General features: G+C 41.7%; 1 protein-coding gene across 1 annotated transcript in view; it reads left to right on the top strand.

Moving 5' to 3' along the window:
• LRRC31 (leucine rich repeat containing 31) overlaps window positions 1-23539 on the top strand; it is a 48577-nt gene that overhangs the window by 2645 nt on the left and 22393 nt on the right. The window contains exons 2-7 of the mRNA XM_075863658.1: window positions 203-451; window positions 3254-3391; window positions 5731-5898; window positions 16286-16453; window positions 20356-20523; window positions 22092-22259. Coding sequence (XP_075719773.1) covers window positions 203-451; window positions 3254-3391; window positions 5731-5898; window positions 16286-16453; window positions 20356-20523; window positions 22092-22259 — 1059 coding nt within the window. The remainder of the gene's footprint in view (window positions 1-202; window positions 452-3253; window positions 3392-5730; window positions 5899-16285; window positions 16454-20355; window positions 20524-22091; window positions 22260-23539) is intronic.

Below are 23539 nucleotides of genomic sequence, written 5' to 3'. Positions count from 1 at the left end.
CGAAAACTGTGACCTATTCATATAGAAAGTATATTAGAAAATTCTTTATCGTTTCATGATACAATAAATTTTATTTTTAGAAATCAGGATACCACTTTAAATAGGAATAAACAATGTTCATTCTCATTTCTACTGCAATTATAGTGCTCATATGTTTTACAATACTATACACTATACTGTCATTTTTTTTACATATAACAAGGATCAGAGAAGAAGGAGGGAGAAGTACCGAAAAGGTCTCCATTCGATTTGATCTTTAGTCAAATACAAAGGAAAAAGTCAGATAAAGGAAAGAGTGACATATTCCAAGTAAAGAGATTCTTCAAGGTATTCGATAAAGACGCTACAAAGACAGAAAATGGAAAGAATGAACAAGCTTCTAATAACAAGCCTGTACCTGGGGATTACGGGAACTATACAAAAGGAAATGAAGAGACCAGTCCTGCTAAAGGTCAGCACATAACGTGTGTGTGTGCGTGTGTGTGTGCGTGTGTGTGTGTGCGTGTGCGTGCGTGCGTGTGTGCGTGTGTGTGTGTGTGTGTGTGTGATTAGTGTTCGCAGTTTGCTGTCGCAATGTTCTTGTGTGATCTATATATATATTTCCAGCATTTTTTTATTTTAATGTTGATGATTATGGCTAACAGTTAGTTAAAACCCAAAATTTAGTGTCTCAGAAAATTAGAATATTATATAAGCCCAATTTAAAAAATGATTTTTAATACGGAAATGTTGGTCTACTGAAAAGTATGTCCAGTATATGCACTCAATACTAGGAAGGCACAGCGTGATCTCAATATGCTGTGTTGTAAGTCCCACACAAACGTTACCGAAGTGTCAGGATTGTGAATAGACATCACGTCCCGGTTGGAATCGATGTCTATTCCCTCTCAAAACACTTCAGTAACGTTAATGTGTGAGTAAGTGACTGCACATACAGTGAAGGAAATAAGTATTTGATCCCTTGCTGATTTTGTAAGTTTGCCCACTGTCAAAGACATGAACAGTCTAGAATTTTTAGGCTAGGTTAATTTTACCAGTGAGAGATAGATTATATTAAAAAAAAAAAAGAAAATCACATAGTCAAAATTATATATATTTATTTGCATTGTGCACAGAGAAACAAGTATTTGATCCCCTACCAACCATTAAGAGTTCAGCCTCCTCCAGACCAGTTACACGCTCCAAATCAACTTGGTGCCTTCATTAAAGACAGCTGTCTTACATGGTCACCGGTATAAAAGACTCCTGTCCACAGACTCAATTAATCAGTCTGACTCTAACCTCTACAACATGGGCAAGACCAAAGAGCTTTCTAAGGATGTCAGGGACAAGATCATAGACCTGCACAAGGCTGGAATGGGCTACAAAACCATAAGTAAGACACTGGGTTAGAAGGAGACAACTGTTGGTGCAATAGTAAGAAAATGGAAGACATACAAAATGACTGTCAATCGACATCGATCTGGGACTCCATGCAAAATCTCACCTCGTGGGGTATCCTTGATCCTGAGGAAGGTGAGAGCTCAGCCGAAAACTACACGGGGGGAACTTGTTAATGATCTCAAGGCAGCTGGGACCACAGACACCAAGAAAATCATTGGTAACACATTACGCCGTAATGGATTAAAATCCTGCAGTGCCCGCAAGGTCCCCCTGCTCAAGAAGGCACATGTACAGGCCCGTCTGAAGATTGCAAATGAACATCTGGATGATTCTGAGAGTGATTGGGAGAAGGTGCTGTGGTCAGATGAGACTAAAATTTAGCTATTTGCCATTAACTCAACTCGCCGTGTTTGGAGGAAGAGAAATGCTGCCTATGACCCAAAGAACACTGTCCCCACTGTCAAGCATGGAGGTGGAAACATTATGTTTTGGGGGTGTTTCTCTGCTAAGGGCACATGACTACTTCACCGCATCAATGGGAGAATGGATGGAGCCATGTACCGTCAAATCCTGAGTGACAACCTCCTTCCCTCCACCAGGACATTAAAAATGGCTCGTGGCTGGGTCTTCCAGCACGACAATGACCCGAAACATACAGACAAGGCAACAAAGGAGTGGCTCAAAAAGAAGCACATTAAGGTCATGGAGTGGCCTAGCCAGTCTCCAGACCTTAATCCCATCGAAAACTTATGGAGGGAGCTGAAGATCCGAGTTGCCAAGCGACAGCCTCGAAATCTTAATGATTTACCGATGATCTGCAAAGAGGAGTGGGCCAAAATTCCATCTAACATGTGTGCAAACCTCATCCTCAACTACAAAAAATGTCTGACTGCTGTGCTTGCCAACAAGGGTTTTGCCACCAAGTATTAAGTCTTGTTTGGCAAAGGGATCAAATACTTATTTCTCTGTGCACAATGCAAATAAATATATATAATTTTGACAATGTGATTTTCTTTTTTTTTTTTTTTATATATAATCTATCTCTCACTGGTACAATTAACCTAGCCTAAAAATTCTAGACTGTTCATGTCTTTGACAGTGGGCAAACTTACAAAATCAGCAAGGGATCAAATACTTATTTCCTTCACTGTAGTGATCTAGCTAGATCACTATGTGCTGTGTAAATGAATCGAGAGAAGTGTATGACGCTGATTGGTCAGCGTCATACACTTCTCTCCACAACGCCTACTTGGTCAAAAAGTAAAAACACGCCCAGTTGGGCATTAAGAAAGATCATTAGCATAAATCTAAAATAGGTCATAACTTTGTCAAAATTTATAGTTTTTCTAAATAAAAAAACACTGCTGTAATCTGCATTACAGCACCGATCACATTATGTTGAAGATAGGGCACTTACAATGTGGTGACAGAGCCTCTTTAAGGCTCTGCACCAGTTGCAATTGGTGCAGAGTCCGTAATACAGTGGTAATGTTCTCCAATGGAGGTTTTAGTACCTATATTTGACTCTATATATTTGAATGGAGATGTATGTCTGCACCTTGTGTGCTGCAGTAGGAAAAAAAAATGGGCCATGCTCTAATGGATGTCGATAATCCCCCTATAGGATTCAATAGAGACTGCAAAACTGCATCCAAACTGATTAAAAAAATCTCCACGTGGGTACCATTTTTCTACCCCAAAATACTGCCAAGGAGGACTGGTTTTAAAGCAGGAAATAATTTGTAACTCATATGGTGCATGTACAGAACATCATATAGAAGGCCTTGCTGTGATAAATGTGAGACTTGTATTTCTACTGGGATAGTTTCTGTTTTATATAATTTTGCCTACAATGTTTTGCATTGCACAGAAGAGGATGAGCTGGATTCAGATACATCTGGATGGTTGAAAGTGAAGCAGTTTATGGAGAAGTTTGGTAAAAAAGCTGAAATTCAGTTTATAAACCTGAATAACTGTGGTATGACAGCAACTGGCATAAAAGAGCTTGGTAAGTACAACTTAGTTTACTGCAATAATGATCTGATATTTCATCGGACCACAGTTAATAGTACTGTATTATGTTACTTGTACCCCTGCATGCAAGATTCAGCTCACAAAGGATTGTTTAAAGTGGTTGTATGAGATAAGAAAAATATGGCTGCTCTCTTCCAGAGCCACTGGGTTGTGTCTGATATTAAAGGGGCTGTTCAGGTATGAGGATAGGTCATCAGTATATGATCGGTGGGGGTCCAAAATCCGGACCCCGCACCGATAAGATGTTCTGGTGCCTGTAGGCAACGGATGTTATGCAGTGGTCGGTACCAGAAGCAGATGGCTCCGGTCACAGTATAGTGGCCGTGCTGCAGTACTGCAGCTCTGCACCTATTCAAGTCCATAAGAGCAGAGCTACAGTAGCACAGCACGCTCGCTATGAAGTGTATGAAGCCATAGCCTTCCGGCACCGACCACTGCATAACATCCGGAGCCCGGAAGCAGCCGGAACAGCTGATGGGTGCAGGATCCGGGTGTCGGACCCCCACTGACCATATACTGTGGATAGGTCATCAGTATTAAAAACATGCCTGGACAAACCCTGTGCAGCCCAATTCAAGGAAATTGAGCTGAGCTGCAATACCAGACGGCCCATGGACAAGAGTGCCGCTGTTTCTGGAGAAAAGCAGCCATATCTTTCTAATCTCATACTACCCCTTTCATGTTTTCTGCATTGAGATTACGCTGTAACTTTTTTCACTTGTAGTAAGGACCTGCAGTAGTGCTGCTGTCCCTGGAGCGACATGTGACCCTGCAGGTTGGCAGAACAACTTGCCTATTGATTCTGATTTCCCAGTCTACATACAATGTGACTGAGATGGTGCAACACAGCTGCACTAACCTGTACATATTGTGCAATTCAATAAAGCAATATAGAACTCTAGACCTAACCAAGGATTTTTTGCAACCCAGCATTGTAACGTTATGGAAATGTGTCTTTTTGGATGCAAGTCTACATTACATTGCGTAGCCTACCAGAGGAAAAGGAGCATATAGCCAATTGTATATATATAAAAGTATAACAACTTTTATTACACATCTAAGACAAAGTTTAAAAACAGTAATATCTCAAGGTAATAAAGACTCTAGACTATAAATGCATGCACCCCGAGGAAGCAAAACATGGCGAAACGCGCGTTGGGATACACAGTTGTTACGTAGGTAGACCTTGCTGAGATGAGTAAGACTGGCCTTTGTAAAAGGTTGTTTTATGTACATTGTACACAGTCATCCATGTACTAAACCTATCCCATGTTCCATCCTATAGATTGTTAACTTGTTCTGATCAGCATTTATAGTCTGTCCTGCTATACCATTTACTAGAGTCATTATTACCTTGAGATAAACTTTGTTTGTCTTAGATGTGTAATAAAATTTGTTATACTTTTATATATACAATTGGCTATATGTTCCTTTTCCAATGGTATGGTTCGAATATGTTTGGAGTGCTCTATTGATTTATGATGGGAGGGTGTTTTTTGGAACATTACCTATCCCTAAATATAATAGCTATTAGAGTTTGCATATTAATTACATGGCTTAGAATTGCTCCTAGATGTGCTGGTTTAAGGGGCCATCTTACACAGCTAGGCAACTATGTCACTACATATGTTAGTATCGTCCACTCCAGTTATAAGTCTTATTATAATTACATTACATATCTTGTACTGAATTCAAGCTATAGTTCACTTTATGTATAATTTACACTAAAATAGAAAGTAAAAATTAAAAATTGTTCTGGTTTCATCTTGAAATCTGTATGCAGCTTACCTGCAAAATTATTTTCAATACAATTGTAAAAATATAAAGAGTTTTATCACTAGACACATCTATATCATGTTAATAGAATATGTCATAAATATCTGATCAGTAGGGAAACAGCCACTGAGCGCAGGCTTCCACCGATCAGACACCAATCAGATATGCCATAGATGTGTCCACGGAAAACTTCTTTAAGTGGGTGTTCCGGCCATAGACATTTATGGTGTATCCGTAGGATACATGATAAATATCTTACAACTAGGGGTCCCACATCTGGGACACCACGTATTGGGAGAACAAGGCCCTTGTGACCCCTGTTGCATCAATGGAAATGACTGACAATGGAGGAAGGAGAAGAAGGATTCCGCTTATAAGTAGGGATAAGAAAATCTGAGGGTTCTGGTTCTTGAGAAGAGATGCAGATCAGTAATTCATATGAATTAGTCAATGTTGTTTATTATCATAAGCAGGTATATCACTATCTTCAACAACAATGTATGTTCCTTACAGATGTAAACGTTTATCTTCCTTTAGGTTCTTTGTTGCCGTTTCTCCAGGATGCTGAAGAAATTGATCTTTCTTGGAATGAGTTGGTTGGTGGGTCTATGATGTTGTTGACCCCACACATCTGTCATGTCAGTAGATTGAGAGTACTGAGTTTAAGTAACTGTGGTCTGACAGCTGATGATGCTGGTGCTTTAGGTACGGCTTTCTGGAAAGGGGCATAATCAATAAGGTTCCGGTTTAATTTTTACTATGGGGTCCAATGATTACATGTTACGCCTCTACCACATCTGAATCTTTTGAACATGTCTGGCCATTTTTATGCAGTTGCAGACAATTGATAGTCTGCTTAAGTTTTTTAAATTAAAGGCGTTTTAGGTAAGTATAGCTTCCTGTCAGTGAACGGATATATTTGTGTTACATTCAGAGGCTGACACATGCACCACCCATTTACAAGAGAGAACTTTGATACAAGTAATGGGCAAAGTAGCTGTGTCGGTGGATTAGGACTTGTTTTTAGCCTCTAGAGGTAAAAAAAGAATTCTCCAATTCACTGACAGCAAGTAAAGACCCCGAAAATTATGAAGATACACATAGTAAACAAGAAACTCCAGCCAGGGTCGGCCTTAGAGGTGTTCAGGTCGCTGCACCCTCCCAGCATGTAGGGGGCGCCACTGGGCTCTGCCTCTGCTTTGTCCTCTGCTCTTAGTTATACACGGAGCAAATAAGAGCTGAGGAGCAAGAGAAAAGGAAGCTCCGTCCACAGCCTGTCCTGCACAAAGCATGTGATCCTGTCAGCAAGGAGGGATGGTAAGTTTCTGTGTGTCTATGTGTATATAAGTGTGTGTGTGTGTGTGTGTGTGTGTGTGTGTGTGTGTGTGTGTGTGTGTGTGTTTCTTTGTAAGTGTGTGTTCAATATTAATCCCTTCCCTCTTTAGCCACTTTTGACCTTCCTGACAGAGCCTCATTTTTCAAATCTGACATGTGTCACTTTATGTGGTAATAACTCCGGAATGCTTTCACCTATCCAAGCGATTCTGAGATTGTTTTCTCGTGACACATTGGACTTTATGTTACTGGCAAAATTTGCTCGATATGTTCAGTATTTAATTGTGAAAAACACCAAAAATTAGCGAAAAATTGCAAAAATTAGCATTTTTCTCAATTTAAATGTATCTGCTTGTAAGACAGGCAGTTATACCACACAAAATTGTTGCTAATTAACATCACCCATATGTCTACTTTAGATTGGCATCGTTTTTTGAACATCCTTTTATTTTTCTATGACCTCACAAGGCTTAGAACTTTAGCAGCAATTTCTCACATTTTCAAGAAAATTTCAAAAGGCCATTTTTACAGGGGTCAGTTCAGTTGTGAAGTGGTTTTGAAGGCCTTATATATTAGAAACCCCAAAAAAGTCACCCCATTTTAAAAACTTCACCCCTCAAAGTATTCAAAACAGCATTTAGAAAATGTCTTAACCCTTTACACATTTCACAGGAATTAAAGCAAAGTAGAGGTGAAATTTACAAATTTCATATTTTTCTGCAGAAATACATTTTTAATACAATTTTTTTTATAACACAGAAGGTTTTACCAGATAAATGCAACTCAATATTTGTTGCCCAGTTTCTGCAGTTTTAGGAAATATCCCACATGTGGCCGTAGCGTGCTACTGGACTGAAGCACCGGCCTCAGAAGCAAAGGAGCACCTAGGGGATTTTGGGGCCTTATTTTTGTTAAAATATATTTTAGGCACCATGTCAGGTTTGAAGGGCTCTTGCGGTGCCAAAAGAGTCAAAATCCCCCAAAAGTGACCCCATCTGGGAAACTAGACACCTCAAGGAAATTATGTAGGGGTGTAGTGAGCATTTTGACCGCACAGGTTTTTTACAGAAATTATTGGAAGTAGGCCGTGAAAATTAAAATCAACATTTCTTCAAAGAAAATGTAGGTTTAGCGATTTTTTTTCTCATTTCCACAAGGACTAAAGGAGAAAAAGCACCGCAAAATTTGTAAAGCAATTTCTCCCGAGTAAAACAATACCTCACATGTGGTAATAAACGGTTGTTTGGAGACACGGCGTGGCTGAGAAGGGAAAGAGCGCTATTTGGCTTTTGGAGTTCACATTTAGCAGGAATGGTTTGCGGAGGCCATGTCACATTTGCAAAGCCCCTGAGGGGACAAATCAGTGGAAACCCCAAACAAGTGACCCCATTTTGGAAACTATACCCCTTGAGGAAATTATCTAGGGGTATAGTGAGCATTTTGACCCCACAGGTTTTTTGCAGAAATTTTTGCATGTAGGCTGTGAAAATGAAAATCTACATTTTTTCAAATAAAATGTAGGTTTAGCTAATTTTTTTTCATTTCCACAAGGACTAAAGGAGAAAAAGCACCATAAAATTTGTAAAGAAATTTCTCCCGAGTAAAACAATACCCCACATGTGGTAATAAACGGCTGTTTGGACACACGGCGAGGCTGAGAAGGGAAAGAGCGCCATTTGGCTTTTGGAACTCAAATTTAGCAGGAATGGTTTGCGAAGGCCATGTCACATTTACAAAGCCCCTGAGGGGATAAAACAGTGGAAACCCCCCACAAGTGACCCCATTTTGGAAACTACACCCATTGAGGAAATTATCTAGGGGTATAGTGAGCGATTTGACACCACAGTTTTTTTGCAGAAATTATTGGAAGTAGGCCCTGAAAATAATAATCTACATTTTTTCAAAGAAAATGTAGGTTTAGCTAATTTTTTCTCATTTCCAGAAGGACTGAAGGAGAAAAAGCACCACAAAATTTGTAAAGCAATTTCTCCCGAGTAAAACCATACCCCACATGTGGTAATAAACGGCTGTTTGGACACACGGCAGGGCTTAGAAGGGAAAGAGCACTATTTGACTTTTTGAGATCACATTTAGCAGGAATGGTTTGCGGAGGTCATGTCACATTTGCAAAGCCCCTGAGGGGACAAAACAATGAAAACGCCCAAAAAGGGACTCCATTTAGGAAACTACACCTCTTGAGGAATGCATCTAGGGGTGTAGTGAGCATTTTGACCCCACAGATGTTTCATAGAATTTATTAGAATTAGGCAGTGAAAATAAAAACAGTCCTTTTTCTTCAATAAGACGTAGCTTTAGCGCAAATTTTTTCATTTTCTCAACAAATAAAGGAAAAAAAGAACCCAACATTTGTAAAGCTATTTCTCCCGAGTACGGCAATACCCCATATGTGGTCATAAACTGCTGTTTGGGCAAACCGCAGGGCTCAGATGGGAAGGACCGCCATTTGGAGTGCAGATGTTGCTGGATTGGTTTCTGGGCACCTGTGGGCCCAAAACAGTGGAAACCCCCCAGAAGTGACCCCATTTTGGAAACTACACCCCTCAATGCATTTACCTAGGGGTGTAGTGAGCATTTTAACCCTGCAGGTGTTTTGTAGAAATTAGTGTGCGCTCAATGTTGCAGAGTGAAAATTGGATTTTTTTCCATAGATATGCCAATATGTGGTGCCCGGCTTGGGCCACCATAACAAGACAGCCCTCTAATTATTATGCGGTGTTTCCCGGTTTTAGAAACACCCTACATGTGACCCTAATCTTTTGTCTGGACATATGACAGGGCTCAGAAGTGAAGAGTACCATGCGGAGTGGAGGCCTAATTTGGCGATTTACAAAGTATTGGTTCACAACTGCAGAGGCTCAGATGTGAAATAATAAAAAGAAACCCCTGATAAGTGACCCCCACTATGGAACTGCACCCCTCAAGGCATTTATTAAGGGGTGTAGTGAGCATTTTCACCCCACAGGTCTTTTCCATAAATGAATGCGCTGCGGATGGTGCAAATTAAAAATTTATATTTTTCCCTAGATATGCCATTCAGTGGCAAATATGTCATGCCAAGCTTATGACACTGGAGACACACCCCAAAAATTGTTAAAAGGGTTCTCCCGGGTATGACGATGCCATATATGTTGAAGGAAACTGCTGTTTGGGGACGCTGTAGGGTTCAGGGCCGAGGGAGCACCATTTGGCTTTTGGAGAGCGGATTTTGCTTGGTACTATATTTGTTTGAGTATTGCTGGTGTTTTATAATGTGGGGGTACATGTAAGCGGGGCGGAGTATATAAGGGGCATAGTCAGGTGGTATAAAAACAATAAAATAATCCATAGATGTGCGTTACGCTGTGAAGCAATCCTTTCTGCACAGGCCGGTGTCGCAGTGATATATGGCGTCCTTTATTATCCCCCTTTTGGTCCACACTCCGCGCCTTTGTAGTTTGGGGAATTTTGCTGGGAAGTGTTGTCCTGGTATAATACGGGCACCGTCGCTTCCAGCGGATATGTTTGGGCCCTCCCCTTCCTGGTTCCCTAATTTTAGGTCCTTGATAAATCGCCTCTTGAAACAGAAGAAATGTTCCCCTCGGGCACAACTGCATATTTTTTTATTTCCTGACTTATTGGAGCCATAACTAATTTTATTTTTCATAGACGTAGCGGTATGAGGGCTGGTTTGTTGCGGGACGAGCTGTAGTTATTATTGGTACCATATTGGGGTACATGTGACTTTTTGATCACCTTTTATCCTATTTTTTGGGATGCCAGGTAAACAAAAAAACGCAATTCTGGCACAGATTTTTTTGTTTTTTTTATACAGCGTTCACCACGCGTTATAAACTACATGTTAACGTTATTCTGCGGGTCAGTAAGATTCCGGCGATACCTAATTTATAGCACTTTTTTATGTTTTACAACTTTTTGCACAATAAAATTACTTTTGTAAAAAGAATGTATTTTTTCTGTCGCCAACTTGTGAGAACCATAACTTTTTAATTTTTTTGTCGCCGGAGCTGTATGAGGGCTTGTTTTTTGCGGGACGAGCTATAGTTTTTATAGGTACCATTTTTGGATACGTGTGACTTTTTGATCACTTTTTATTGTAATATTTGTAGGGCAAAGTGACCAAAAAACAGAAACTCTGGTAAAGTTTTTTACGTTTTTTTTTACGCTGTTCACCGCGTGCAATAAATAATATAATATTTTGATACCTCCAGTCGTTACGGTCGTGGCGATACCAAATACATATGGTTTATTATTATTTTTCAATAATAAAGGACTTGATAAGAGTAAAAGGGGGATTGTGTGTTATTTGATTACTTGAAACTTTTATTGTTTTCAAACTTTTATTTTTTGCACTTTTTTTTACACTTTTTTATACTTTTTTTACACTTTTTCTCAAGTCCCACTAGGGGACTTGAAGGTCCAACGGTCAGATTTTTTTTTTTCTAATACATTGCACTACCTATGTAGTGCAATGTATTAGATCTGTCAGTCATTCACTGACAGCAAGCCGTTTAGACTTCGCCTCCCGGCGGGGCCTAAATCGGCTTCCGTAATGGCAGAGCAGGAGACCATTGTGTCTCCTGTTGCCATAACAGCAGTCGCCAGTCCCGATTGCCTGTCAGGGCTGGCGATCTGCTAGTAACCGCTACGATGCAGCAATCGCTTTCGATTGCTGCATCGAAGGGGTTAATGGCAGGGATCGGAGCTAGCTCCGGTTCCTGCCGTTACAGGTGGATGTCAGCTGTACAGTACAGCTGACCTCCACCGCTGATGACGCCGGATCAGCTCCTGACCCGGCGCCATCTTGCCGGCAGCTACGGAAGCCGATCAGGCTCCGCCGCCGGGCGGATCCTGACCGGCTTCGGTGCTAGGCAGACCGGGAGGCCAGTATTAGGCCTCCGGTTGCCATTGCAGCCACCGGAACCCCGGCAATTTCATTGCTGGGGCTCCGATGAGCTGCAAACACCTTAAGTGCAGCGATCGCGTTTGAGCGCTGCACTTAAGGGGTTAATGGCGGGGATCGAAGCTAATTTCGGTCACCGCCGTTACAGTCGGATGTCAGCTGTAAGATACAGCTGAGATCCGACGATGATGGCACCGACTCAGCTTCTGAGCCGGTGCCAAACGTTTGACGTACATGTACGGCATTTTGCGGGAAGTCAATGCTTTCCATGACGTACATGTACGTCAAATGTCGGGAAGGGGTTAAAGAACAGATAAAACGAAGATGTGGTGTTACATAGGACTGCCTGTGAAATCTACTACATTATCTGTACTGTGTATATATATATATATATATATATATATATATATATATATATATATATATATATATATATATATGAGCCTGTGTGAGTATATATGGGTCTGTATGTGAATGTGTCTTTGTGCTTGTATATGTGTGCCTTTTATGTATTTGTATATGTTCCTATGTGCGTATGTATAATATAATATATATATATATATATATATATACATACACATATTTATATATATCTGTATGTCTATGTATTTACCTGTATGTATATATTCCTGTGTATGTATATATATGTGTATATATATATATATATATATATATATATATATACACACACACACTGGTCCTGCTCAATGAATTAGAATATCATAAAAAAGTTAATTTACTTCAGTAATTCAATCAAAAGGTGAAACTCATATATTATATAGATTCATTACACACAGAGTGATCTATTTCCAGCATTTTTTTTTCTTTTAATATTGAAGATTATGGCTAACAGTTGATGTAAACCCAAAATTTTATCTCTCAGAAAATTTGATTATTGGGTAAAAGTTGAAGATTGTAGACTCATGGTGTCACACTCTAATCAGCGAATCAACACAAAACACCTGCAAAGGTTTCCTAAGCCTTTACAAGGACTGGTCTGTTGCTCAGCGGTCCAAAGTCCTGTTTTCAGATGAAAGTAAATTTTGCATTTCATTTGGAAATCAAGGTCCCAGAGTCTGGAGGAAGAGTGGAGAGGCAACAATTCAAGTTGCTTGCGGTCCAGTGTGAAGTTTCCACAGTCAGTGATGGTTTGGGCAGACATGTCATCTGTTGATGTTGGTCCACTGTGTTATATCAAGTCCAGAGTCAGCGCAGCTGTCGCCCAGGAAATTATCACTTCATGCTTCCCTCCGCTGACAAGCTTTATGGAGATGCGGATTTCATTATCCAGCAGGATTGGCACCTGCCCACACTGCCAAAAGGACCAATACCTGGTTTAATAACCACAGTATCACTGCGCTTGATTGGCCAGAAAACTCGCCTGACCTAAACCCCATAGAGGATCTATGGGGTATTGTCAAGAGGAAGATGAGACACCAGACCCAACAATGCAGACGAGCTGAAGGCTGGAAATAGATCACTCTGTGTGTAATAAATCTATATAATACATGAGTTTCATTTTTCGAATTGAATTACTGAAATAAATTGCATTTTTGATGATATTCTAATTCATTGAGGACTAGTGTATGTATATATATATATATATATATATATATATATATATATATATATATGTATCTGTATGTCTATATATCTACCTGTATGTATATATTCCAGAATGTGTGTGTATATATGTGTGTGTATATATACATATATATATATATATATATGCCTGTTTGTCTAAATATTTATGTGCTGTATATATGTTTCAGTATGTGCGTGTCTATATATGTGGTTAATCTTTGGTTTGTGGAGGGCAGCAATAGAGAGTCCCGCACAGGGCGCCATCCAACCTAAGGCTGGCCCTGACTCCAGCAATATGGATATCTTGAAATCTTTTTGATCTGTACCAGTTTTTCCTATAGGTAGCAAAATCTTTTAGCAACTTCGAAGTAAATACTGTAAAGACTATTGCATGTTTTGTTCGTATAATAATAATAATAATAATAATAATAATCCCTTATGAAAAAATAAAAGGACAGGGAGAATCCCTATTGCTGTGCTCTCCATATGCATACTGTATGTTTACATTCAAGGCGTGGGAGACGCATCATTTTCATTACTCAGAATATTCAACACGTTCCAATAGCCTCCCTAAAAATAAATATATGATTGGATTACTTGGAGCTGTGTTCTACTTGTCAATTTACTTTGGCTGGAAATGGAAATACAGTATATTGAATATGCTGAAACCCAGATCATTGAAAATATGAAAGTACAAGTATGAGAATGAGAATGTGAAACTGAGAAAAACATTCCACAAGTTACAATGTAAAGATAAAAGTATTTTAGATATATTAGCTTTAAAGAAAACTGGGACAGCTGTTGTCACTAAGACCTCATGCACACTTCAAAGCCATAGGTACTTTGTGTGCCGCCGTGTGTTGCCTCCATTCGGCATCGAATTACGGGGCTATTCTCCCCTTCTAAGGGAAATTAGCTTTGTAATACAGCATCCGATAGAACATGGCATCATTTTTTTTGTAGGATTCTGTATGAAATCAGGGGCATAAGAGTACACAGTAATGCCTATAGAATCCTCGAAGGTTGAATGGAGATATAATACAGCTATATGCATGAGTCCTGAAAGTATATTCACATAGAGCAGAAATGGTGCCGCAGAGAGCCGCACCATGGTGAACTACAGGTAAATATATTGTTTTGTTGCAATTTTACTGCAATTATGGTTTGGACCGCAAACCATAGCAATAAACGCACAAATGTACACACAGCGTCTCGTGATGTGTCTGCCGCACCATAACTGCATCATGCGAACTTAGATTACAAGGTTCCTGGAAACGGTTGTTTTTGATTGGGCAATCTGTCTATGAAAGCAATGTGGGACCTACAGTTAAATCACGACATAACTAAGCAAATTTGATATTCAAGAGTCTGGGAAAGCTAGGCGATGACCCCTATCGAAGATACTATGGTGGACAGAATTTCTGCCAATGTTTAACAATTTGGCAGAAAAGTTAAACTCATAGGCCTTGTTTACACAGTGCAGTTTTGTGCAGTATTTGAACATTTTATTTTCGAAAAAACCATGAGTGAATCCAAAAAGAGAACTTTATCCTTTATACTTTCCTCTCTTTAAAATCCAGGCTCTAGGTTTTGGATTAAAAAAAAAAAAGGATCATTAACTGTGCCAAAACTGTCCTTTGTGAGCAAGGCTAAAGACGCGGAGACTCTTTGTGCCACCATATAGTGCTCCACCAAGTGTGTTGGATATACCTCTATAATAGAGTATACATTGAAGCATACCACAATTTTTTCTGACGGATTTGTATGTATTGAATACATTTAAAAAAAACCTCTTTATGTCTTTCTCATAAAATTGGAGGCATACATAGATACAGTCCTTATATGCAGCTGTATGGTGCCCTATTACAGCTCCATACAACCATGAGGCCAATATTTACTGTTTTGTTTTTTTAGGGAAAAATTGTCTGTAAATGACATGTCATGGAGAAGTTCTGCTGTTAGACTGGTGCATGGTTTACACATTAAGGGTATGCCCAGACGTGGCGGAGTTCTTCCGCCACTGTCCGCATCAATGCCGCACAGAATCTGCGTTGCAGATTCTGTTGCGGCTTTGCCTAAAATGGGCATTAAATTGATGCGGACTAGCTGTTGCGTATTGAGGGGAAGAGGGCTTCCCTTCTCTCTATCAGTGCAGAATAGAGAGAAGGGACAGCCCTTTCCCTAGTAAAATTAAAAAAGAAAGTAAAAAAGAAATTCATACTTACACGCCCGTTTTCTTGGTGACGCGTCCCTCTTTCGCCATCCAGCCCGACCTCCCTGGATGATGCGGGAGTCCATGTGACCGCTGCAGCCTGTGATTGGCTGCAGCCGTCACTTGCACTGAAACGTCATCCCGGGAGGCCGGACTGGAGGAAGAAGCAGGGAGTTCTCGGTAAGTAGGAACTTCTATTTTTTTTACAGGTTGATGTATATTGTGATCGGAAGTCACTGTCCAGGGTGCTGAAACAGTTACTGCCGATCGCTTAACTCTTTCAGCACCCTGGACAGTGACTATTTACTGACGTCGCCTAGCAACGCTCCCGTAATTACGGGTGCACACACGTAGTCACCCGTAATTACGGGTGCACACACGTAGTCACCCGTAATTACGGGTGCACACACGTAGCCACCCGTAATTACGGGAGCCCCATTGACTTCCTCAGTCTGGCTGTAGACCTAGAAATACATAGGTCCAGCCAGAATGAAGAAATGTCATGTTAGTAAAACCAATATGCACACATAACATCTGCGGACTTCATTACGGAATTTTGACTCTCCATTGAAGTCAATGGAGAAATTCCGCAATGAGTCCGCAACAAGTCCGCTACACGTCCGCAACAGTCAGTGTATGCTGCGGACACCAAATTCCGCACCGCAGCCTATGCTCCGCAGCGGAATTGTCCGCAACGTGTAAACGAACCCAACTAAAAAGCTGTGGAAGGCAATGGAGAAAAGTGTACGCTGCGGATTTCCAGAGCAATTCCGCCACGTGTGGTCATGCCCTAATTATATTAACGAACAATAGGCTTTCTCACATGCTACAGATATAGTGTAATTCTATGTATAAATTATTCCTGATGGTCACGTACTGTTACAATGACTGTAGAAGGAATGTTGATAGTACAGGTGTATTAGTAAGACTAAATATTCTCTGGTAATGTTTGCTATAATAACTTATCAGTTATATGTAATGTATGATGACAGTAAAAATATTCTTCATGGATGATACCACTAATTTTCTCCTCCACACAGGAGAAGCACTTCAGCATATTCCTAATTTGCAAGTACTGGATTTATCATGGAACAATAATCTTGGAGGAGCCTTATCAAGACTCACACAGCACTTCTCAAGCAATTGTGAATTAAAGTCATTAAATTTAACAGAGTGCAGCCTTAAAGCTGAGGACGGCGATTTACTAGGTAAAAAAGATCTATCTATCATCTGTCTAGAGATACAAAAATAGGCAGCACTCCCAATGTTTGGTGAAAAATAAAGAGCTTTTATTAGCCCTGGTGCAACATTTCAGCTCCACACACTAGAGCAGGGGTCTCTAGCACGCGGCCCGCGGGTCCCCTGGGGCTGTCATCTGCGGCCCGCGGGACACAGAGCCGCTAGTATCGGCTCTGCTCCGAGACTCTGGAATTCCCTGACATCGCTGTCCACATATGAACAGCGATGTCTGGGGCTTCCCCAGAGCCGGAGTCCCGAGCAGAGCGCTGGTGTCGGCTCTGCTCCGGGACTCTGTGGAATTCCCTGACATCGCTGCCCATATATGGACAGTGTGTCAGGGTCTTGCCCAGAGCGGAGCAGAGCGCTGGTGTCGGCTCTGCTCCTGGACTCTGTGGAATTCCCTGACATCGCTGTCCACATATGAACAGCGATGTCTGGGGCTTCCCCAGAGCCGGAGTCCCGAGCAGAGCGCTGGTGTCGGCTCTGCTCCGGGACTCTGTGGAATTCCCTGACATCGCTGTCCACATATGAACAGCGATGTCTGGGGCTTCCCCAGAGCCGGAGTCCCGAGCAGAGCGCTGGTGTCGCCTCTGCTCCGGGACTCTGTGGAATTCCCTGACATCGCTGCCCATATATGGACAGTGTCAGGGGCGTAGCTAAAGGCTCATGGGCCCCGATGCAAAAATTCTTACTGGCCCCCCCCCCTGCAAACTTCTCATGGCCGACGGTCCGCAGCTTTCAGCTGCATCGCTGGGTCTCCTAAGTGACCCAACAATGCAACACTAACAGACGGGAGCGTCACTAAGGCTGGGTTCACACACCCTATTTACGGACGTAATTCGGGCGTTTTAGCATTGAATTACGTCCGAAAATGCGGCTCAAAAGCGTTGGCAAACATCTGCCCATTCATTTGAATGGGTCTTACGATGTTCTGTGCCGACTGTCATTTTTTTTTACGCGCCGCTGTCAAAAGGCGGCGCGTAAAAAAGACGCCCGCGTCAAAGAAGTGCCTGTCACTTCTTCATACGTAAATGGAGCCGTTTTCCATGGACTCCATAGAAAAACAGCTCCAATTACGTCCGTAATGGACGCAGCGAAAGACGCCTGCACATGCCATTATGGTTGAAATTACCGTGCTGTTTTCTCCTGAAAACAGCACCGTAATTTCAGCCGTAACAGACGCTGCCGTGTGAACATACCCTCAGGGCTTAAAATGTCAGGGGAAATAGCCCCAATACATATGTGTCCGCCCAAAAAAAAGTGTGTATATGAGACAGCATAGCATATCTATAGCACTACGACCCTATAAACTATGGATAGGATTAGATACAGTGGCTCAGCAGACAGTATCACACATGATAGGATTAGATACAGTGGCTCAGAAGGCAGTATCACACATGATAGGATTAGATACAGTGGCCCAGCAGACAGTATCACACATGATAGGATTAGATACAGTGGCTCAGCAGACAGTATCACACATGATATGATTAGATACAGTGGCTCAGAAGACAGTTCACACATGATAGGATTAGATACATTGGCTCAGCAGACAGTATTACACATGATAGGATTAGATACATTGGCTCAGCAGACAGTATTACACATGATAGGATTAGATACAGTAGCTCAGCAGACAGTATCACACATGATTGGATTAGAGTTATAGTTCCCCATGCAGGGGAAGGGCATAACAGACAGTAGTTTCTTTGCAAAGTACTGGGGACACACTTTTTTCTTATAAGCTGCTGCAGTGCTGCCTGGCTCTTACCTTTGAGACTGACTATGTCTCTGCTCAGCTCTGTGAGCCATGATGTAGCCGGCACTCTGTCCCCCGAGGATGAATGTGGGCGGGTGGCTGGACATACCTACTTATGCAGAGCAGGTACAAGATGTAATATGATGGGGCCGGGGGAGGGGGAGTGGAAAAGGTCAGTCGACAACTCATGAGGCACCTCCTGCTGCTGCTAGAACCACGACAATTCCCCCCTATGCAGTGCACAGTCTACATGCTGGCTGCTGTAGTACACAGCCTAGTGCAGCCCAGCCAATCAGTATGACCCACACTAATTGGCTGGACTGCAGCAGGCTGCGTAGTGTAGCGTCCAGCAAGTGGGCTGTGCGCTGCTCAGGGAGGGGAAATGTGTCACACTACAGGGCAGGGCCCGCCGCTGGGGATAAAGAGGTGGGCGGGCAGCAGCAGCCCACTACATACACCGGCATCTGGCATTTGCCAGATAGGCTGCCCGGCCCTGCAGTCAGCGTTAGTGTGGCGAGGGGGGCCTGCGGGCCCCCCTGGCTTACGGGCCCGGTCGCAACTGCGACCGCTGCGACCCCTATAGCTACGCCACTGGACAGTGTGTCAGGGTCTTCCCCAGAGCAGGAGTCCCAGTGATGTCAGGAGCACAGCTGGAGTCCCAGGAAGAGCCTACTAGCGCTCTGCCTGGGACTCCAGCTCTAGGCAAGCCCCTGACATCACTGGGGCAGCCTCTACAGAGGGCACTGGGGCAGCCTCTACAGAGGGCACTGGGGCAGCCTCTACAGAGGGCACTGGGGCAGCCTCTACAGAGGGCACTTTGGCAGCCTCTACAGAGGGCACTTTGGCAGCCTCTACAGAGGGCACTTTGGCAGCCTCTACAGAGGGCACTGTGGCAGCCTCTACAGAGGGCACTGTGGCGTTATCTACAAGTGGGTGTGTGACAGTATCTGAAGAGGACACTGGCATTATCTAGGGGTGTGTTGCATTATCTACAGAGGGCACTGTAGCCTTATCTACAGAGGGCACTGTGGCCTTATCTACAGAGGGCACTGTGGCCTTATCTACAGAGGGCACTGTGGCCTTATCTACAGAGGGCACTGTGGCCTTATCTACAGAGGGCACTGTCGCCTTATCTAGGGGTGTGTTGCATTATCCACAGAGGGTACTGCGGCAGCATCCACAGAGGGCACTGCGGCACTATCTAAACTGAGCTAACTGAGCCGCCAGACTGCATTTAGCGACACTTAAACTGGAAAGCTGGATTGTTGAAATAAGCACGTGGAGAAATATCTCAAATTTTAAACCTAGCGGTATTATTATAGTAATGTAGTATTATTATTCTAGTAATATAGTGTTATAGTAGTTCAAATAACTAATTGATTAACAATAATTTGGTATTGTATCAAATTTAAAGTAATGCGGCCGTCAACTTCCCATTTTTTCTATATGCGGCCCACTTACCCGGCCGAGTTTGAGACCCCTGCACTAGAGCCTTTCTCAAGCTTGTGAAAAGGCTCTAGTGTGTGGAGCTGAAACGTCGTACCAGGGCTAATAAAGTAGCTTTTTTTCGCCCATCTATCTATCTATCTATCTATCTATCTATCTATCTATCTATCTATCTATCTATGCAGCAACACAGGAGCGGGTGGTGACAGCCCATCTGGGAGCTTTGATGGTGGCCATATTGGTTGTCATTGCATTGTCCCAAAAACAGCTACAACTAAAGAAATGTGAACTAGAGTTACCATTGTAATAATTTATTATGGAGTCCCTTATGTTCCCTAAAGAATAATCTCTGTGCCAAAAGACCTAGCAACAGACTCCATTGCCAGAGATGACCCTACCGGATTCCCACTCTCTTGTGGAGACCAGTATGTTCACTCTCTATATTACAGGGGTGATGGTAAGTGTAGTATGTTATCAGTACTTCTGCCCCGACATTTGGCTTGAGATGTTGGGAACAGGTTCACAGTGCAGGAGCAGGGAGTATAAGTATACATCTTTTATCTTTTTATAGTGCGGCAATGTGGAAGAAACATCGCCTCACCAATGTTTTTGCAATGTGTAGATATGACTACTTTGTGTGAATAAGTTTTGTTTTTCATATTTTAGCACAGGCTTTTAGCAAGATATCAAGAATGGAAGTTTTGGAGCTTTCCGAAAACAAAGAGCTTGGAAGTGCAATGAAGAACCTCATTGAAGAATTGAAAAACTGCTCATGTTTGTGCGTTTTAAAACTGCGCTCTACTGGCCTACGGCAGGATAGCCTCAGTTATCTGAGTCAGTAACTACATCTCCTCACCATTGTTTCAATCACTTCTTTCTGATCTATAATAAAATCTATATTATTTTGCTACACAATGGGAGGAATTTATTAAAACTGTTGTTTCATACACCAGTATTAATCTAAAAATTTGGAGTAAGATGCGCCTAATTTTTTTAATAAATTAGGCACATCTCTGGCCACTCGAGCGCCAGGGTCAAAAGTACACCAGCTACGAGCCAAGGCAGATTTCCGCTATATCTTACGCTTACTTTGCTAGGCCCCATGCACTTTATTAAAAATGGCCAAAGTGATGGAAAAATAGAAAAGTCGTAAACTTTTCGCACAAAAAACATGTAGGGGGCTTCATAAATTTCCCCTGATGTCTCCCTCAAGCCTCCATCTCATAAAACTCTGTCTATACACAGTATATGATGTGTCAAACACCACAAAAAAAATGCAGCTTTTTTTTTAAAGTTATTAATATTGAAGAAATACAACAGACTTGCTTATGGGTCCAATATATTCATGAGGAGACTGCTGCCACCTCCACTGCCCACCCCACTGAGTTTCCGCCTTCCTATACAAAGTAAGTGAAGGCGGCCATCATGTAGCATGGAAAGGAGCAGGAGCAGGACTTTCCTCATGAATACAGCGGAACAATAAATCTGTATTCTTCTTTTTATGGGGTTATTAGAAAATGACCCAGTATTTATTTATTTTTTATACCATTTGGTATAGAGACATAATGGACCAGTACTTATTTCCGTATTGTAAGTGACAGATCGGCTTTAAGTACTCTTAAATCAGGGGCGCCTAGCCTGCAGTCCGCAATGCTGTTCTGTGTGGTCCCCCAACCACTGGGACACAGATATGTTGTCAAATAATCCAGGCAAAACTGTTGGTGTGTTATGCCTAGTGCGGGTCTAAGGGGGCAGTGAACGACAGGTATTCTGATACTGACACAATGCCATCTGTATACATGTCACCAGCTGTTAACTCCACTGAAGTATTTGCATTCATATGGCACAATGAACAACATACCTTAGGAGAATCTATGAGGTAACTGCCACCTCGCTATACACACTACACAGAGGTGGCAGCCATACAGCAGGGAGGCGGGTGGGAGGCGGATGCGGGTGCAGCGCTCTCCTCATCAATACACCACACTCATAAGTAAGTTCACTGTATAACTTCTACTTCGTGAAAAAAAATCTGCAGTAGTTATTTCTTTGTTTGTTTTTATTATTTATTATATTATGCTCCCTTTAGTTTCCACTGCTGTATCTAGTTAAAAGAATTCCACCAAACTGCCCTGTGAGAACCTGGCTGTAAAGGAGTTCTGTAGAAGTGTGCTTCTGTACAATTAGTCTGTTCCGGATAAAGTAGGACAATAAATTCAATGTATGCATATCTCTTCCATAGATGGGCTGGATTAGTGGAAGATCTACTTTAAAATTAGCCTTCTTTTTAATAACCTTTGAAACCCCTTTTGAAAGCTTATGGGTTTGGTTGTTACTTTTAAAGTCGATGTTATGATATTTGTGAAATGTAAATGAAGATTTTTTTTTTCCTTTTCCTTAAGGTTCTGCCTTCCAGTATTGGCCTTATTTACGAAAACTGGATCTATCGTGCAATAAGGCAACCGGGGGTGGATTCTGTGAGGCTGCAGCACGTCTGACAGCCTTCAAACAACTGGAATTACTAGATATTCATCAATGCTGCCTTTCCAGAGACGATGTTACCACACTAAGTAATATAATAAATTTATATACTGTATATATATTAACAATTCCAGGCATTCTTCCGACAGGCACCTATTGAAGCTCATAGGTGCCGTAAGGCAATGACACCAATACTGAATACAGATACAAAGGAGACAGGGTACTCACTCTAAAAATGTTACCCTCCTAGATGAGTGTCTAGCATATTTCCTAGGACAACTATCTGTAATATCTTAAAAAGAAATGAAAATCAATTATTGAAATAAAATAAGTAGATACTGCTCATGGTACAGTATGCCATGCCTGAATTTCCCTTTTATATTAAATGGAAGGCACATTTTATAGAGGCCAATAGTAAGGATATTCCACAGAGCGTGACATTTGGGCTGAATTATTATAAATTATTAAAAAGACAGCACAAGCAGAGAACACATTTACATCAGTGCCTGTCCCAAGTATAGCTCACAATCAGAATTTTTCTACTTTTAGGCCCGTTTACACTGGACAGTTAGGGTATGTTCACACGACTTATTTTCAGACGTTTTTCGGGCTGTAAACGCCACGAAAAATTGCTAAAACTGTGGGGGCTGAACGCTTCCAAACATCTGCCCTTTGATTTCAATGGGAAAAACGGCATTTCGTTTCCACGGGGCGTTTGTTTACACGCCGTTTTTACAAACGGCGTGTAAAAAAAACCTCCCCTTAAAAAAGAAGTGCATGTCACTTCTTCAGCTGTTTTTCATTGACTCAATGGAAAAACAGCTCCAAAAACAGACGTAAAAAAAACGCAGCAAAAAAACGCAAGTTGCTTAAAAAATGGCTGCAAATCCCTTGAAAATAGCTCCGTATTTTCAGCCATTTTTAGTTTAGCGTGTGAATATACCCTTATAGTCATAATACCTTGTTTCTGAGCGACTGATGATAATTGGCCAGATAATGGTAAAAAAGATCAGTCAGAAACGATAAAACAATATTGTTGGTTATGTATCATGGTGGTGTAAATATTATTATTATTATAAGGGTATGTTCACACTGGCTATTTTCAGCCATTTTTCGGGCCATAAATGTCCTGAAAAACAGCTGAAAAATCAGAAGCAGAACGCCCACAAACATCTGCCCAGTGTTTTTAATGGGAAATATGGCGTTCTGTTCCGACGGGGCGCTTTTTTACGCTTCATTTTCAAAAACCGGCGCGTAAAAATGCGCCTCATGAAAAGAAGTGCATGTCACTTCTCGAACCATTTTTGGAGCCGTTTTTCATTGACTTAATAGAGAAACAGCTACAGAAACGGCCATAAAAAACGCTGCG

The sequence above is a fragment of the Rhinoderma darwinii genome, chromosome 4 (assembly GCF_050947455.1).
Source record: "Rhinoderma darwinii isolate aRhiDar2 chromosome 4, aRhiDar2.hap1, whole genome shotgun sequence".
NCBI classification, from domain to species: Eukaryota; Metazoa; Chordata; class Amphibia; order Anura; family Rhinodermatidae; genus Rhinoderma; species Rhinoderma darwinii.
This window is presented reverse-complemented; position numbering and strand designations above follow the sequence as displayed.